Source organism: Ascaphus truei, chromosome 6 (genome assembly GCF_040206685.1).
Source record: "Ascaphus truei isolate aAscTru1 chromosome 6, aAscTru1.hap1, whole genome shotgun sequence".
Classification (NCBI taxonomy): Eukaryota; Metazoa; Chordata; class Amphibia; order Anura; family Ascaphidae; genus Ascaphus; species Ascaphus truei.
Genome location: NC_134488.1, coordinates 90,015,703 through 90,034,153, shown reverse-complemented (window position 1 = coordinate 90,034,153; position 18,451 = coordinate 90,015,703). Strand labels below are relative to the sequence as shown.

Sequence of the window (18,451 nt, the reverse complement as noted above, 5' to 3'; positions counted from 1 at the left end):
CTGCTAAAGCCACTCTCATTGCGGCTGCAGGGGCTCACTGGTAAGCGAGAGCGCGCTTCAGCAAGGGTCAGCGCTCATGCCCGAGGCCTAATGCATGCTCTTCTACTCTCGTCTAAATTATTATAATAATCTTCTAACAGGTCTCAACTTTTTCCTTTGCAATCTATCCCAAATTCTGCTGCTAGAATAATTTCACTTTCTCCTAGAACAGTACCTGCTCAACTCCTCACCTTCAAGGCTTTCCACTCATCTGCTCCTCCCCTACATATCTGCTTTGAACTCAAGTTATATATATCCCTGCTCATCTCCTGCACTCTACCAATAACTGTATCCTACCTTTGCAGCTCTCACCTTAAATCTTTCTGTCACCTGCTGTGTCTCAGCCTCCTAACATGCCACTTAGATTGTAGGCTCCCTGGGGCAGGGATTTTCTTTCATATTGTCTGTTGCACTTATAGTACTATAATTCCATGTATGTATGTCTATATTTATATATAGCGCCATTAATGTACACAGCACTTTACAGCAGTATTACACGTGACAATTATAAACAGTATTGTCTCTTTTGTAAAGCGTTGAGTACACGGTGGGCACTATATAAAAGATATACATACAAGCTATTAAATGCTTTGAATAAAGTGTTTTATAATTCCACAGATTAAAGAGGAAGAGAGGAAGCATCAGTGGGAGAGCTGGCTCCCTTAAAGAGACAAAGTGTGTGTGAGAGGGTGTAAGTGAGAGGGGGAGAGTGTGTGTGTGTATAGAAGAGAGGGGGAGAGTGAGTGTAAGGGAGAGGGAGAGTGTGAGGGGGGAGAGACGGGGGCGAGGGTTGGTGTTCCCCAGAATTTCACAATCAAATTCTGGGGTTCCCTAACTAAAAAAAGGTTGAAAACCACTGGTCTACAGGTGCACCTCAAGTATTCAAGACTTTAAAACAAATCAATTCCAAGCATCATATATCAGATCTTTAATTGAACCCCCCCCCATTAAAAACGCAAATATAGCTATATCAATCATATGTATTAAATAAGGTTTCATTGAAGCAAAGTTTTAAAGGTGCATTACCAAAACTATCACATAGAAGTAATACCAGTTTAGATTAAAACTGGACAATTAAAGGATTTGTATTTCTGAAAAAAATGTATGTCTTTGTTTTCAATTACAATGTAGTCCGAAAGGGGGCTGATTGTTAATCAGGTTGACTCGACCGACCGCTGTAATACTATAAAATATGTAGATGTATTTGCACTTTGTCTCAGTTGAAATTTGGTTTGCGGACAGCATAAGCCAAAGAGATAAGCTTCGTAAATCCACCCTAAACTACAGATTGCAATGTTCACAAATATTTGCAAGGTATGTTTTCAAACGTCATTTGGAAAAATCCCTACTTGTTTGATATGTCAAGGCATAAACCACCTTGTTTTAACACAATCCTAGCTCTATTGGCTAAACTGGGTCAGCAGTAGGACTGCATCTTTATATAATAGATTTCAATAACAACGTCATAATCTCTATGGAAACAAAGTGCTGATTAGTTCAAGAAGACTTGGTCCTTGCTCTTTAACCCTTTTGCTGCCAAAGGTACTCTGCAATATACTGATGGCCAATTTGGTAGTGAAACGGTTAAACCAGTTTCTGAGTCAATAAAAGGTGTGGTCTTACCGAGATATGAAATATGATCAAACCATGGCAATTTCTAAATGCCATATTTTTCTTACGTGTGTTTTATCCCAACGACAACATTTTGAGCTGTTATGTGCATAAGGAACAATGTGTTACAGTAAGAGCTCAACCAAATTTGTACGTGGAAAGAGGAAAAATTTATTAAAACTTTTTTCTGTTTGAAAAATGCTGAAACATATTTAAACAAAGGGTCCAAAGCACTTAACTCTTAAAAAAAAAAAAAAAAGGGGGGGGGGGGGTCAACTTACATTTGTTTTTATTTAAGAACGTTACGTTTGTGATAGGTTAATTCGTTCTTTTTCTAAATTCTGTGTTCAAAGAAATGGCCTCATTTCAAAGAGGGCCCTTAATTCAACAATATAAACGAAATACATTTAAGTAAAGAATACAAGTGTAGAGGCAAATATACCACTGACTTACTTTTACATTTAGTTCAGTTAGACTTGTGTATGAAATGTCCTATGTAACAAGGATCAGTACATACTGTACATGCACTTCGTTCTCTTATGGTCAGTAAAGTGCACTGAACACACAGGGCTGCAGAGATGTAGATATTTAATGCAAAACCCCCCCCAAAGTATTTCCATACGATCGTTTAATGACTGCATTGTAAACAAATTTGACACTACTCAAACCAGTTGTCATATTCTTATGTATTTACATCAAATCACAGATGTACATATTTACATGTTAGCAAAATAAAGGTCTTTCTTTAAAATGAGTACAATTCAAATGTATATATATCATTTTAAATATTTGTTACCCATAATATAAATGCACCCCCATATTTCAAATAAACTTGAAAGGCAGTAGTATATTTTACGGAACAATGCTGATTTTTCAAGGATTGAAGTTTAAATCACTTTTTTCCCCAATGACATTTTTTATATATACTGTATATAATACCTAGAATAGTATATAGGAAACCTCTTGGCTTAGTGGCAAGGAAAGTGGCAGAAAGATGCCTGCTGGCAGTCCAAAGTTGTTTGTTTTAAGAATCCAAATCTAAGTGCTCTTGCTCTTCAGTTAGTCTCAGCATCAGTTGTTGTTCATAATAAAGACTCTTTGCATAGTTTATTTCTTGAGATATTTTCAAAGCTAGGGCTTCAGACTTTATATGCACCTTAAAAAAAGAAAATGTATGTGTTAGTTTGATATGATCATAATACATTAAATTCAAAAAAGTTTCCATTCAACAAATTGCTTTGTAGCATAATGATCAAATTCATATTAGCAGGAAGCCAGTGAGATGTTAACAAGCACATTTTTTTTAAATAACATTTTTTTGGGTGTAATAAATGCAGTGCTGCTTTGAAGTGGTAAAAACCTGCACTCAATCCTGACAAACTACATCTAACCCCTTGATAAAGGAGCAATTCTGCATATACTTTTTTTTTGTATCTTACAAAGATAGGAAGCAGGGGGTTTCCTGAGCTGAAACATTAATCTCAGCTCCGGGGACCCCCTTCATCACGAGATACTTACAGGAGAAACACAATAGAGAGGTTTAAATCTCCCGTATGACGCAGGCCAATAGGAAGCGTAGCGGCTTCCTTTGGCTCTTCATCATGCTGGAGATTTAAACCTCTCTAAGGTACCAGCTGCACCTTCTTCAAAATCAGTGGATCCCTGGAGCTAAAATAAACAGTTTGTTAATGTGGGACTGCTCCTTAAAATATTTATCAGAAACACCAGTGCTTTTTTTATTTTTTTAATGTTTCCAAAATGTTCTCGATCCTGTACCATCTTTAAAACAGCATTTCATGTTACAGTAATAGTGAAACTAACACTCATGTACTGGAAATACACATGCTGCACTGTATATATTTGGAATGTCTCTGTACCAGTGGAGCCCAAAACCCATCCACAATGGACCCGTGACAACATTTTAGGAGTCTCCAAGAAGTAACCTAATTATAGCCTGGCAAATTCTTGGTTACCATAAACGTGTTGCCTGGTTGGGGCTCCTTGAGAAAAGGTTTAGGAGAGTGCATACATTGGACAAAGTAAAGCATCTGCAGTGTAAATTGTCTGTTACTCATGTTGATTTTGCAAGTTGCCCATCTCGGCTACCTTGTAATAGCAAAAGTATAACCCTTTCCAACAGAAGTGTTTTTTTTGGTTGGTAATTGAAAAGGGAAATTATTTAAGTGTAGCCTGATTCCCCTTGGCGCTTTCATGGCCCTTACCTCCTGCGGGGGGCGGGGGGGGGGGGGGGGGTTGCGGGTGTCGGGCGGCTGGTGAGGTAAGCCGGTCGCTTGCGGCACACCCGGCTAGCGGGGGCCGCCATTTTGGATATGGTCGCGCATGCGCAGATAGCGATCGGGAGTTGCGGCGGCCATCTTGGGGTGGCGGTTGCGCAGTTACGATCGCGGATGCAGGGGAGATAGTTAATACAGTCTGCGGGGACTACAACTCCCAAAAGGGAGAGGGAAGTTTGCACCAGGTGCCCCAGAGCAGCCAATGGGGTGCGAGGATTGCCTGCAGACATATAGTTACTATTGGTGCGCTGTGAAGTGAATGGGAGCTGGGCGAGTTAGGGTGTGTGTGCAGGGAGCAGTAGCCCCTGGCACTAGGCCTAGTTACCCCCTAAGTTCCATATAACTATTATCCTTGCCCCAGCTTGTGGTACTTTAGGGACAGGCCTTAAGTAAGGAATCTGCCCCTTTAGCTGTTTGATTAGACTAAGGAACCGCTCATCTGCTGCGCTGCCTGATCACTGGGTCTAGGAGCAGACCCCCTCTAGATAGAGACTATCTTCACGGAGAACTCCGCCACGCAGTGCGGACTGGAGACGGACCAGCCCCAAGGTATAGACGGTACGGTGTACGGTGATATTATCCACGCCGGAATTCACCCCACGCGTAGGCGGACGGCACGTCGGATCAGGCGGATCTCATTCTGTTATAATGCTGTACCCAGGTGCCGGAGCCCCGGGCAGGTACCTATAGTACTGCACTAACACTCCACAGGATAGCGCTATCTCCAACACTTTGGGTGGGCTTGGACATAAGGGACATCAGGGAGTTGGTACCCAGCACCCAGGTACTTTGGGTCACCCATGTTGATATGTGGGTGGTGAACTTCTATACGTATAGTTATATGCCTATTACTGTGTGGTACAGAGTACCAAGGTTCTTATTTATAGTAAAACGGTTACTAGCATATATTGTGTGCGTGCATTATTATTATTATTATTGTTCCTGTAAGAGGATCATCCCACCCTGTTGGGAACCCTTACAGGTGGAGGCGCTGTATCCGAAGAATTAGGTAACCCCAGGCTCCCAGTGGCGGAGGTTCAGGCCTTCTGTGAGCCTATCAGGTAACGCACCACACACGGTAACACAGGTGTATTTCCACACAGGGTCCCTATCTGCGATTGGGATACTGCATAGCTGAAACAAAGATTGGTTTATCTGCACAGAAAAACAACGACAATTAAAAAGAAGTTCTTTAAATAAGTGCTATTTGCAGTGAGCCTCTTGGGGGCCACTTGTTGGGGATCAGTGTTCACATCACTGTTTTTTTTTTTTGTTTTTTTACAAAGATGATAATCCTTACAGCCATGAAGGTTAACTTTTAGTATATATCCATTAATTAAAGTCAGAAGTCTTAAAAAGTTTCCATGCATTGAGTGAACTGTAAAGGCACAAAAAAAAGTCCTTACCATGGGTTTCTGATGAGATGGTCCAGGGATAGCCACTCCACTACTGGTATTCACAGCTTTTTTGGTTAGTTGGACATAAATTTTCCCATGATCCCTCGAGACGAGGCAGTGATAGAGATCATCGTACTTGATTTCAAGGAATATTGCGTCACGATCCACATAATCTCCCCATTTCAGGAAATAGACTGCTTTAGAAGAGATCAGCACACAGTAGCTGTCTATGTGCTCTACTGCAATGAAACTGCAGAAACAAATACAAATAATGAACCCTTATCATTCAATGAAATCTGTTTTTCTTAACCATGTTTAACCAGTGAATTATACCTTCGAGTGTTGAACGTATGTTAATCTCTATTTCTCTTTAATACAGTTAACGTAACTAATAATTATTAAAAAATGCAAATATAAGCCTTCTAAATATATATTTTCTATGAATAAAAACACTCTAAAAAGGTAATGATTTTAGTGTTTATTAAAGTAGTTTTTTTTTGTTATCTATTTTGGGACACATTTCAGCAGCCATAGAAAATGTATTTCTCGTTGCTTGGTTAGGCATGAAATGGTATGAACTTTATAATACTACTAGGATGTGTTTACATGTTGAGCTTCACATAGTCCTTTATACTGGAATATTCCTGTCAAATCACTCTTTGATGCAAGCAGGGAAAAATACCAGTATAATGATACAATTATGCTAACTGATATAGTTCTAGTAGCCTATACATTTGTGTTAAGTTGTGCATTAAAGCTGCAGTCCAAGCAATATCCTACATTCTTTTTTTTTTTTTAAATAATTGAGTTCTGTTCGACGAGAAAATATTTGTAGCATTTAAAAAACAAAAACAAAACAGAACTCTGATGACATTTTTAATGTATGCTATAGAACAGGGGTGCACGAGATTTTTCTAGGCGGGCGCGGCAGTTGCAGAGGCCCCGCGCTCTTCCCCATGGCATTTAAATTAAATACCGGGGGATCGCGTGAGGCCTCTGCAACTTACTGAGATTCAGATGGCTGTGTTGACGCGTCGCCATGGCAACGTGGTGTCAAATGACCCAAATGTTGCCAGGAAGAGAGGTAAGGGGGGCACGAGCACCGGGGGCAGCGCAGTGGCAAAAGTTTGCGCACCCCTGCTATAGAAACAAAAAAAGTTTGTTACATTATAAACCATTTACAAAGTCACATCCCCTTCCTCTTCTGAAACAGGCTCTGGCACACCCCTTTTTGAGCCCTGCCCTCTCTCTAGCAGTGCACCAATTGTATCTTGTCACTGCCTGGTCACATAATCTTCCCCACAGAACTTTGCATCTTTGGTCCTCTACTGCTGCACTACCAGCCATTTAGTGGACAGCCATTTTGTGAACCCCCAAGCCGAATATTCGCTGATCGATCACAGGAGAATGGATCGATCGGCAACTTAGCCAATTACGTATTGTGTGGATTGTATTGATGCACATATTAAAGGGGGGAATATTTTTTAAAATTTAAAAAAACAAAAAAAAACAGCAGCTTGGACTGCTGCTTTAAGGTGTATTGTTTGATTTACAGCTTTGTACATAATCATTTTCTCTAATAACTACCATGTTGATCCATGAAAAGGTATCACAATTAATGATAAGTCTATGCTATCAAACCTTTCTTCAAGGATCTTGGTACAGTACACATCCCCCTTCTGTGTATACATAAGAGGGAGAACAAAAATACACAGAGATAGCCAAGTTTCACATAACAAAATCGGTGTAAATAATTAGTGATCGCAAATAAAGCGGATTTGTAGATTTCAACTTTTTATTGCCAAATTGATATTATTCATTTTAACAAAGGTCTAATATAGTCTTTATTAAAGGCTTCCATAGTAGTTTCAAAGACCTATCACAATTAATACTGAAGTTCTGTTTTTGATGGCATTAAATGTCCAATCATTAGAAATCAGTTTAATAAAAGTTAACAACCTTTTAAATGAAACTTGAACATAGAAAATAACTCAGATATACAGTACAACTTTCAGAGTCTACGTGCTTCTAACAGCATAAGGAAACAATCATAATACTTTCCAGAAGTGAACAGTTGAACTGACTGACAAAATATGGAAGCATTTAGTTTAACATTAGAGTAAAGAATGGAATTTTTTTTTTTTAAAGTTTGGCTTAAAGTGTTTTTAAGTTAAGAGTTATTTTCTCAATAAAAGACACTGCTGGTATAATTTGGATTAATGTTAAAAACGTGAGATTCCAGAACCATGCATCGAAGAGATGAGAACTAATATACAGTAACTTTACCTTACCATGATTATTTTAAATACAAAAACAATATCCTACACTGGCGACACACTTTATTCGAGCTCGGCTAGTCCCACGAATTCGGGTATACCCGGGTGTATTGAGGTTTGTGACTGTTTTCTGCCCGAGTGCATTGGGTTATTTTCCAAGCAGGGATTGAAGCATTTTATTCCCACTGGCTGCAATACTGCACAGTATATATATATATACTGCATTACAATTCATGAATTTATGCCATCTGGTAGACACGCGAAGCATTGCAGCCTATTAAATCCTAATCATTATCATTTAACAGATTAGCCGCCCGTCAGCCAGGCATGAACCCAGGCTGGGAAGGCAAACGCAACGAGGCTTGTCAGAGGTGAGGAGCGGCGCATTCCAGGTATCTGCCAGGTACATACTGGGTATTTGCTCGAATAAAGTGTGTCGGTGCAGTACATCAGGGGTCCCCAATGCGGAGCCCATGGGCACCATGGCGTCCGCAAAGCTTTTGTGGGTGCCCGCGACTGCAGTGCTGCTGACAGCTGCTGCATGCCGGTTCCGCACAGGAAGTCAGGCCCAACATCTGTATCTGCGAGCGGGACCGATGTGGCACTGGAGCCCTCCCTCCAAGGCAAGTGTATTATAAGTGTGTGCATTGGTTGGTGCATGTCACTCTTCTGAATGTTCAAGTGTGCCCTTGGGCACAAAGAGGTTGTGGACCCCTGTCCTACATTATAAACTTCTGTAGAAAAAGTAGACCTACTGGCAAAACAAACCATGGCATAGATGACATCTTGAGACACTCATTTCAGATAATTGTTATATATGAAATTACAACATTCTGTCAACTTGAAGCAAATATTCTAGCTACATATTATTGTACTGATGGAGAGAACAACAACCTAACAACACGTTATGACCAGTGTAAAAGAAGCAGAAACATTATTATGTATGTACTGTCAGGAAGTGGAATTGAAATAAGTTGATGTCAAGTGATAAATAATTCAATATACAGCTTGCTTCATACTTTTTCATATCAGCCTCTGTTTGTTGATCCTGCTAAAAACACCTAACATACCGCCCTTTCTCAAATCTCTCCTTAGGACACCCCAGTTAGAACAGATTTTAGGAATAAATAAATTAAATTGCCAAGCTTTTGCATTTATTTTATATGTGATTAGCTCGTTATTATCCCTAAAACATGGACTGGCAGGTGTGTCTGGAGCAGAGTCATGAAAAACACTGGGCCATAGTGGCAAGTTTAATTTTTTACCGCCCCTAGTATTCAATAGGGTACATTTTTTGTATCATTTTGGTCCTATTCACCTTAGCGTAACAGGAAACTTTGAATAAATGTAATGTAGTTGGACCTACAGGATGAGGTTTGGTATTGGCTATGGTTCGGATAGTTGCAAGCAGAGTATGAAAAACTATTCATTTATAAAAGGTATTAACACAAATTATAATATGACTTTTACCCAGTGCAGTAATAAACATCTGTATATTATCAAACTTTTAATAACTGATATTGCATAGTCTACACTGCACAAAAAGTTAGGGAAAATGCATTATTTAGTGCATAGTCTTCTATTAACCAAGGATTACTTGAATCTAAAAAAAATGCAATGTTGAACAAAAAAGTCTGGCCATTGCCATTATAAATGATGTATATAACAAGTTACAACTAAAAAGGATGCTTTCTCCATGGCTTGATGCTTTCTCCATGGCTTGATGCTTTCTCCATGGCTTAATTCAATCAGATTGATTAACGGCTTTTCTTTATTAATGATTTAAATAACTACTTTAATTTACTCACTCAGATACTCCTGGTAGATAAGTGGAGGAGTAACTGCCAATATACTTGGAGTTAAATATTGATGGTACTTACGCCTCATCCTGGATGTTGTCTGTCAATCTGAATAGTTGTTCTTGTCCCTGAGCCTGGATATCGGAATATCTGGGCAAAAGCCCATGTGGATTAGTGCAACAACGTGGCCTCCTGATCCTCTGAACTTGCAATCTACAAAAAGAAACATGTGTAATAAAAATAGATCTTCCTAATTAAAACACAAACTTTCATCAGCTGTGTTTTTATGGTTACATGTACCATTTCTTTAAAATGACGAAGGCATTCCTGGAAAAGGAAAACAAATAAGATAACTGAGCTTGATTTAATTCATTCCGTTTGCTTCTGGAGGCACTACAGCAAAAAGACGAAAAGCACAAGACACGCAGTGCAGTATGTTATCCAATAGTAAGCAAAAGTTATTCTACAGTGCATTTGAACAAGTTAAAGGGGGGGGAAGTTAAAATACTAAAAATTAAAGAGAGAATCCTCCCTAACACCAAAGTGAACTAATTCCAGTGACATGTATATAAGTTTCATCTGGGCGATTTATATATTTTTTTGTCAAATCTGTGACACCTACAAGTAAGGCCTCATCCAGGCTGAGAGCGAGTGTGCTCTCGCTCAAGAGCTGTGCGAGCAGGGGCGATTAGTGTCCAGTGCAGTTGAGCGTGCGGGTAGGGGATGGGCCCCACACGTCACATGAGCGGTTCGCCCTCATTGGCTGAACCGCGCACGTAACCAGGGCAAGCACGACAAATTCAAAATAATTTGTCTCGGCAAGCAGCCTGAGCGTGAAGCACTCACGGGCACGCACTCAGGACAAAAACATTGTCGCAAGGTGTTTGATCGCGCTGAGCACGAGCGTGCACGCCCGCTCAGCTTCACCCTGGACACTGCCTAATTGTAATTGATTTAAAAAAAAAAAAATTTAAGTTAGACTTGGGAGAGACTAATCCATGTAAGTGATGTCACTACAGCAGGGCCCCGCTCTTACGGCGGGTTCCGTTCCAGGCTGCCGCTGTAAAGCGGAAATCACCATAAAGCGGGACACTACTGTACCATATTGTACCTTTTGAAAACAAAGATGCAGAGCTGTAAATCGACTGTTTCTCGGACAATTGGCATCTGACAAGGAGTTGCGCACGCGCTAAAACTGATGCTTAGTGACAGCCAGATACTCAGCTGCTGAGCGTCTCATGCCAAAAAAACGGAACAAGCGCAGAACCTAATGAATATGGGTATACATTGGGAAGCGCTGTATGAGCGGAACGCCATAAAGCGGAGCGCTGTAAAGTGGGGCCCTGCTGTATATGCTCAGCAACTGCTTGTACAGCCAGAGTCTCCCACTTCTCTTAACTTTATTGGTGCTCGGATTGGTTCTCTGTTTAGAGGCCCTTAAGAAATTCAACTGGCCAACTATCATGGAGGGGAGGAGCAGTAATTACACTGTACAAACTCACTGATTAGTAGCGCATTGTAGGCCTGGGATTCACTAAATTCTGATAAAGGGTATAGGAGCTTGGTCCTGCATTAATGGACATTGACTAAAATGGCGATCAAGCTCCAATGCTCTTAATTGGAGCTTAGTGAATGTCACCCAGAGAACATTTTAAAATTATTTGAGGATTTAAATGTGTGACCAGACTATTAAAGAGGCAATCCCTCCTAGGACCAAAGTGAAACAATTCCAGCAAGATGTTTAAGAGTCTCATCTGCATAATGGATACCTTTTTAACCCAAATCGGACGCCTTTAAGTATTTTATTTAAGACTTGGGAGGGATGTGAATTCCTCTGGTTACTCCCTTGTGTGTTACAGTATGTGACAGTTCATTCAACAAGTGCTTGTACAGCCAGAGCCCCCTTCCCCACCCCCCACAAGTTATCGGTTCTCTGATGAGGACAGGGTGGGATTAAGGTAAAGAAGACACTTGATTAACAAACACTTTTCCATTCAGAGGCCCCAAATAAATTAAACAGGCCGAATGTGAAATTACACCTGTAAAGGAGAAGCTGCAATATATACATATACACAAAAATAAAAAATAAAACACGTATAATCAATACTATATTTCAGAAAGTTTGTTTGCTGGCTACACAAATCCACACGCTTAATCCTAAAGCCACAAAACTTTGCATACCATCTAAAAGGATCAAAAGAAAGAGAGTAGGTGGGGTTTTGGCCCATAGCTTCATATATCATATCTATATAAGAGCCTTAGGTATGTTTCCATACAAAGGTTCAGCTGTACAAGATGTCTGGAACTCATGATGTCACCAGTATGATGTCACGTGCCAGATATATAGCTTACCAGGTGGCTGACTTGCTTAGAGAAATTGTGGATGGCGGTTAGGAGGCAGCAGGAAGAGGGGCATCCCAGGACAGTGACGAAGGAGAGGGTGGTTGTTATAGGGAGGGTGGGGGTGAGGTAGGCCAAGAGCAGAGTCCAGACAGGTTGGGGGGGGGGGTATGTAGGGGTCATAGTTGTTGTGTTGCCAGACCTTTCATTAACCCCCCCCTCGCCCTCATTGGCTGAACCGCCGGGGGTGGGGGGGGCGTGGCCACCCCTCCATCGCAGGTTGTAAATACAATTTAATTGTATTTGGAAAAATTCGATGTAGAGCGCGGCTGCGAAATGCGGGCCAAGGTACCTAGTGGGCCCAACCCCATTGAAGGGGTGGTACTTGATCGTGCAGCGCACTCGTAGAAAATACTGGGGACATAGCTTTAGATCGGCTGCTGTACAGCACATTTAAAGCTGCAGTCCATAATGTCTACTTAACGTCCCAGACAAACATTACAGTGTTCCCTTTATTTATTTTGGGGTTTCATGTTGACAAGGATTAAGGGGCACATTTTGAAATACAAGTTGTGACATTACATTGTAGGATGGTCTAATCATAAATAATAAAAAAAAAGATGCCAGCACAACAGTGTGAAGTACAACACAGGGACACCAAGGAGTGTCTGGAACAGAAAGCTTTCCAACAAATATGCATAAAGTAACTCATCTTATGAATCCAATGTTCACTTCACAGGGAAAAAACCTGTGACCAATGATCCATATGTACCTCTCGTTAATGTAATCAAACATAATTCTGCAGGATATGCTGAAGTACTGTTTACTGAACTCCAACAATGTTACTATAGAGTTGAAGGGGTTGTGGGGGAAAAAAAACTGCTTTGAACAAAGATACTTCTGTGCCCATCAACTCCTGGTAGCATAACATTGAACTTGGTAATAAAGTTAGTCACTAATAGTCCTAATGTGTAATGAGGTTTTTCCCTTACACTATTCCCTCCAAGTGCTAGAATGAACAGCATTGATTGTCACAGTCCATCAGTGCTTGCCAAACTGGTCTGTTTGGTCTGGAAAGCAAGCAGCATTCCACACTACTTGATGTTTAAAAAAATAAAAATACAAAACGACATTTTGTTCCGCTGTCTTAAGTTACTTTCTGTAAATAATAAGGAACACTGATGAAACTCCAAAAGCTGACAATATGAAAAGCAGAGCAAACTGTAGTGTGGCCCACATCTGTGTTACATTAAACGTGCACTCAATAGATTTTCTGATTCTTTTTTAATGAGCACACAAAGGCAATACAAGACAGAAATGCCCTTGTGTCTGCTGGTCACAGCAGGGGAGAGTGCCGCTCAATGAAGATACAAAGGAGACTGGAAACAGTGTGATAAAGTTCAAGCAGACAGAGACTCACACGAAGAGAACATTTTGCCGTTTTAGTTTGAAACGGCCTAATCTGTAAATGTTCAAAAGTTGGATATGCCAATACTTTCTATAGTATTTAGTGCTGGGTACACCTATGTAACAATACAGGCGGTCCTCGGTTATCCGACGCAATGCGTTACTCAAAATGGCGTTGGATAGCGAAGCGTCGTAAAGCGAAACCCGTTTTCCCATAGGAACACTGTTTAAATCAAACATTCCGTTCCTGAAGGCATTTTTAATGCTAAAATACACAGAAAATGTTACTCAAGCAATAAGATATGCAGCACACACATAGATTATGATGGAAACATTATATTTATTGATTCCAGAACTGTAAAATAAAACTATAAAAATAAAACTATGCTGTATTCTGTACAGAAATGTACATGAGCAAAAAAAAAACAACACATCAATTATTGGAGGAAGATGATTGGGGGGGGGGGGGGGATCTTCAACAGACAACAGACTTTTTGGAGGTGATGTAGGTGGAGTTGAAGGTTTCGGCCTCTTGAAGAATCTCTTCATTGAAGTCTGGACAGATCCTTTCCTTTTCTGCGTGTAGATCTCTCTATAGCAGCTGATTTGGTTAGACACCCCACGACTGACTGTTGAACTCCGTTCAATGTTAGGGTCATTGTCCTCTAATATGGCCAGTGCGCTATCAATGTGCTTGAATGCCGCAGCCAACATTTTGCTTGACAATGATTTACGTGGCTGTGCCACATCAGCAGATTGGTGGGCCTCCTCTTCAGCAATTTTTTGCTCTTCTAATTGCATGAGGTCTTCATTGCTCAAATCGTTAGAATGTGAGGCGAGCAACTCCTCAATATCCTCGGTTTCCACCTCCAAGTTGAGATCTCTGGCCATTTGCACAACAGTTTCTGTAACTTCTGCAACAGTCTCTGTAAGGCCTTGGACATCAGACACAAAATCAGGGCACAAATTACGCCAAACTCCATTTAAATTGGATTGTTTCACCTCATTCCATGCCTCTCCGATGTTTCTCACTGCATGGAGAATGTTGTAACCCTTCCAAAATTCTTTTAAGGTTGGACCACCTTCCACATCGGTTGCTCTGATGGCCTGGGCAAATGTTCGCCTAAGACAGTAGGCCTTGAAGGAAGCGATAACCCCCTGGTCCATCGGCTGTATCAATGAGGTGGTGTTGGGGGGCATGAACACCACCATGACGTTTGGATGATGGTCATCCAGGTACACGGGATGGCCAGGAGCATTGTCCAGGAGCAGCAATGCTTTGAAATCGAGGTTCTGGTTCATGCAATATAATTGCACAGCTGGAATAAATTGATGCTGGAACCAGTCCTCAAAAAGGCTCCCTGTTACCCATGCCTTACGGTTGGACTTCCAAATCACTGGAAGTGTGCTCTTTGCATAACCCTTGAATGCCCTAGGGTTTTCTGCATGATAAACAAGCAAAGGTTTTAGCTTGAAATCCCCTGCAGCATTTGATGCAAGCAGAAGAGTCAGCCTGTCCTTTGCAACTTTAAACCCGGGCATAGATTTTTCCTCTTTTGCAATGTATCTTCTACTGGGCATTTTCTTCCAGTAGAGCCCAGTCTCATCAACATTGAACACTTGACGTGCGCAATAGCCACCGTCCTCTATAATTTTGGCCAATGTAACAGGGAAGGTTTTAGCTGACTCCTCATCCGCACTAGCAGCTTCCCCGGTCACTTTAATGTTATGCAAGTTTGCCCTCTCTTTAAACCGCATAAACCAGCCCTTCCTTGCAGTGAACGTTTCCTCAGTGGTCCCTTCTCCATGCTGTTGCTTAAAGACCTCATACAGACTCAAAGCCTTGGCCTGAATTAAGGCTAAACTGATGGGCACATGATGCTGAAAATGATCTTCCAGCCATATGATGAGGAGTTTTTCTACCTCAGCAATATGCCCAACACATTGCCTTATTGTTGTACCTTGCATAGGTGCTGAGCCCTTGATCTGTTCCAAGATTCTTGCCTTGTCTTGGATTATTGTCACAATAGTTGTGCGAGGTATATCCAAGGTACGTCCAATTTCTGTGTTCGTCTCTCCTTTCTCAAAGCGCTTTATTATGTTTTGCTTGGTCTCCAAAGTTATAGATTTTCTATTCCTTTTTGGAGTAACAGTACTTTGCTTTTTGCTTTGATCAGCCATGGTTTAGGGCCTAAATACACCACCAAACCTTCACACAGACTGTTCAGAATGATTTCCCTAGCCTGCAGCCGCCTGGTTGTTCATTTGTAGCAATTTTTTAAAGCGTCGTAAGAGCGTCGGATAAGCCGTTCGGGCGTCGTAAAACGGGCCATAGGGATGCATTGACAAGCGTCGGATAAACCGTTCGTCGTAAAACGAAACATCGTAAAACGAGGACCGCCTGTACTTTCTATAGTATTCAGTACTGAGTACATCTATGTAACAATACTTTCTATAGTATTCAGTACTGGGTAGACCTATGTAACAATACATTATATAGTATTCAGTACTGGGTACATCTATGTAACAGTACTTTCTATAGTATTCAGTGCTGGGTAGACCTATGTAACAATACATTATATAGTATTCAGTACTGTGTAGACCTATGTAACAATACATTATATAGTATTCAGTGCTGGGTAGACCTGCCGAAATGTTGGTTCAATGTTTTGCAAAAACGTTCTGATTGTTATCTGCCACTTTTAGGGGTACATGCATTAAGTACTGGTACGAGTTATCGCACCCAATTCGAAAGTAACTCTCGTTGACTTGAATAGGACTTGGCACAGGATCGGGTAGCGATAACCTGTACTGGTGCCCCAACGTTTTTAAAAGCAGAGTATCTTCAAAGACTAAGGAGTACTTCAGCATTCAGTGATAACTTTTTTATTTGGACTAACAATTTTACTTTTCTACTTAATTACAAAGATAAAACAATTGTAAGAATATCTGTTCTTAAGGATTTAATGCATTGATAATACAAACTTCTCAAAACTCTGTATTTCATTCCCCTGGAACGTTATGGAAACAAAAACAAATTTCAGGAGTCTTTTGTGGACTTTAAAACAAAAACTTAAAAACTACTCAAATCATATATGCTTTTCCAGCAGAACCTGCACATTTTAAATCTATCCATGATTTAATGTTATTTTCTTACATCTTAAATGCATTAAATAATTGATCAACAAATTAATATGAACTTGCATATAGATGCAGCGGCCGTTATCCGACCATTTCCCGGATCCGTTTTCGTAAAGTCTGCTGTATTCCAGGCGGGATTTACTTATTCTTCTGTGAGCGCTGCCATGAGTGTCGCCAATCACACGTGTGTTTACTGTTGTTGATTTCTTTAAATTACCTGGATTTTGATTTGTTTGGGTGCAGTTCTTCGCGTATCCGCCAGATGGCAAAAATGACTTCCCTTTGCACTATCCAGTGGATAGTACAGTTATGTACTGTAGTCAATTTGCAGGTGTTTAAAAACCAGATAAAAACCGAGTCCACCACAGTGATCCATTGTAAATTGACATTACTCGCTGAAGATGTTATCAAATTTAGACGTTTTCATAATTTAAGTATCTAAATACAATGTTGGGTACATTATTCTCAATTGCTATGCCCGCACAATTGCTGAATAGACATTGTACACTCAACATCATGTCAAGTCCTTATACTAAACCGAACTGCAGTTATGCATTTTTAATATTTTCTGCAATTAATGCTGGAACAGATAAGAAGGCGACTTTAGCAGATACTGTATATATCATCATATCACCGAGAACTAAAAAAAAATAATCAAATTTTCACCTAACCATCATGGGTGGAAGCATTTGATAAGGCAAACTTTGACTAATGAGGATTGCTTTTTTCGCACACCTCCTCCTCAGTGAGATAGCAGGGGTTATTGGTCTGTGCCCCCAGCTTTTGCTGGTATGTTTGCTCATGGCAAAGGAGAAAGGTCGGGTTTAAACCATTTAAGATTAATATTTTCCGACCCTGCAATGTACCAACACCGGCTTGCCAATACTATTACAATAATGGGCCGACCGTCACTGAAAACCTGGTGAACCACAATCCTTGCTACCTGGCCCGCCTGATTACCAGCTTCAGCAGGCACCTGTCAATAGGGTTGCCAGGTGGCTTGTCCAAAAATACTGGACCCCCACGCCCACCGAACACATATAAAAAATTCCACCACGCCAGCCGAAAACATGTAAAAAAATAATCCCACGCCCCCGAAAACATTTTTAAAAAAATCCCCCACGCCCCCCTAATACATATAAAAAATACCCCCACCTCCCCAATAGATTTAAAAGATACCCCCACCTCCCCAATACATTTAAAAGATACCCCCACCTCCCCAATACATTTAAAATATACCCCCATCATCTCATCTCCCCAGGCTGACTCCCATCCCCCCATATCATTATCGTATTTCCCCCCCATCATCATCATCATACCCTGGCCCCCCATCATCAACTTATCCCCCACACCCCCATCATTATCATCTCATCTCCCCAGGCTGGCCCCCATGCCCCATCATCATCTTATCCCCCCATCTTTATCATCATCTCCCCAGGCTGGTCCCAAGCCTTCATTGGCTGAACCAGCTCGCATCACGCGACTGTAGCCCCAAATGTCAATTTGGGTTGTGCTGGCAAAATGTCGCAGCGACAACGCTGCCCTTTGCCGCCGGTGGAGTTTTCAGTTTGAAAACTCCCACCGCACAACCCAAATTTGCGACGGACATTAGCGCGCGCACGTTGCATCGCCTTCTGTCTGAGCTCAGCCTAAGGGCTGTTTTATACAGCATGCGGCCGTGCGTTCCTATGCGAACGCGCGTGCATGTGCCGCATGCTTTCCGTGTATATAGAGCCGGGAGCTGCAGGTAAGTGTATATGCGTGTATATGTTGTGTGAGTGTAAGTGTAAGGAGAGTGTAAGTAAGATTTTTTAAATTAAAAAAAAAATTTAATACACACATACACACCAATACATACATTTGAGCGCAGGCAGCGGTGCGAAAAGATGATTTTCTTCATCTTCGCCGCTGTCTGTCGGCTCCCCTCTCCCTGCGTGCGCGCGCGTGGCACATCTATAGAAATGCTGACTAACGTCAGCCAACTAAATATCCGCACGCGCGCACGGCGTAGCACGCGCCCGGCACTATAGAACGTGCCTAAGTCTGCGCTTATAGTGCCGGCTATGGCTACGGATGACGTCACCCGTCTGCATAGCCATTGAGAAAGTTGTAATTTGTTTTGCAGACATCACTGGCTACAAGGGGAG

The 18,451-nt window shown here is 41.2% G+C and overlaps 1 protein-coding gene across 4 annotated transcripts in view; it reads right to left on the bottom strand.

Annotated features, from left to right (window-relative positions):
• Nucleotides 1–952: 952 nt before the first annotated feature.
• Nucleotides 953–18,451, bottom strand: part of VPS13D (vacuolar protein sorting 13 homolog D) — a 241,678-nt gene continuing 224,179 nt past the window's right edge. For all 4 annotated transcript variants that reach the window (XM_075605047.1, XM_075605049.1, XM_075605050.1 and 1 more), the window contains 3 exons: nt 9,498–9,629; nt 5,351–5,591; nt 953–2,806 (listed from right to left, as the gene is read on the bottom strand). In XM_075605047.1, coding sequence (XP_075461162.1) covers nt 2,675–2,806; nt 5,351–5,591; nt 9,498–9,629 — 505 coding nt within the window. In that variant the 3' untranslated portion in view covers nt 953–2,674. The remainder of the gene's footprint in view (nt 2,807–5,350; nt 5,592–9,497; nt 9,630–18,451) is intronic.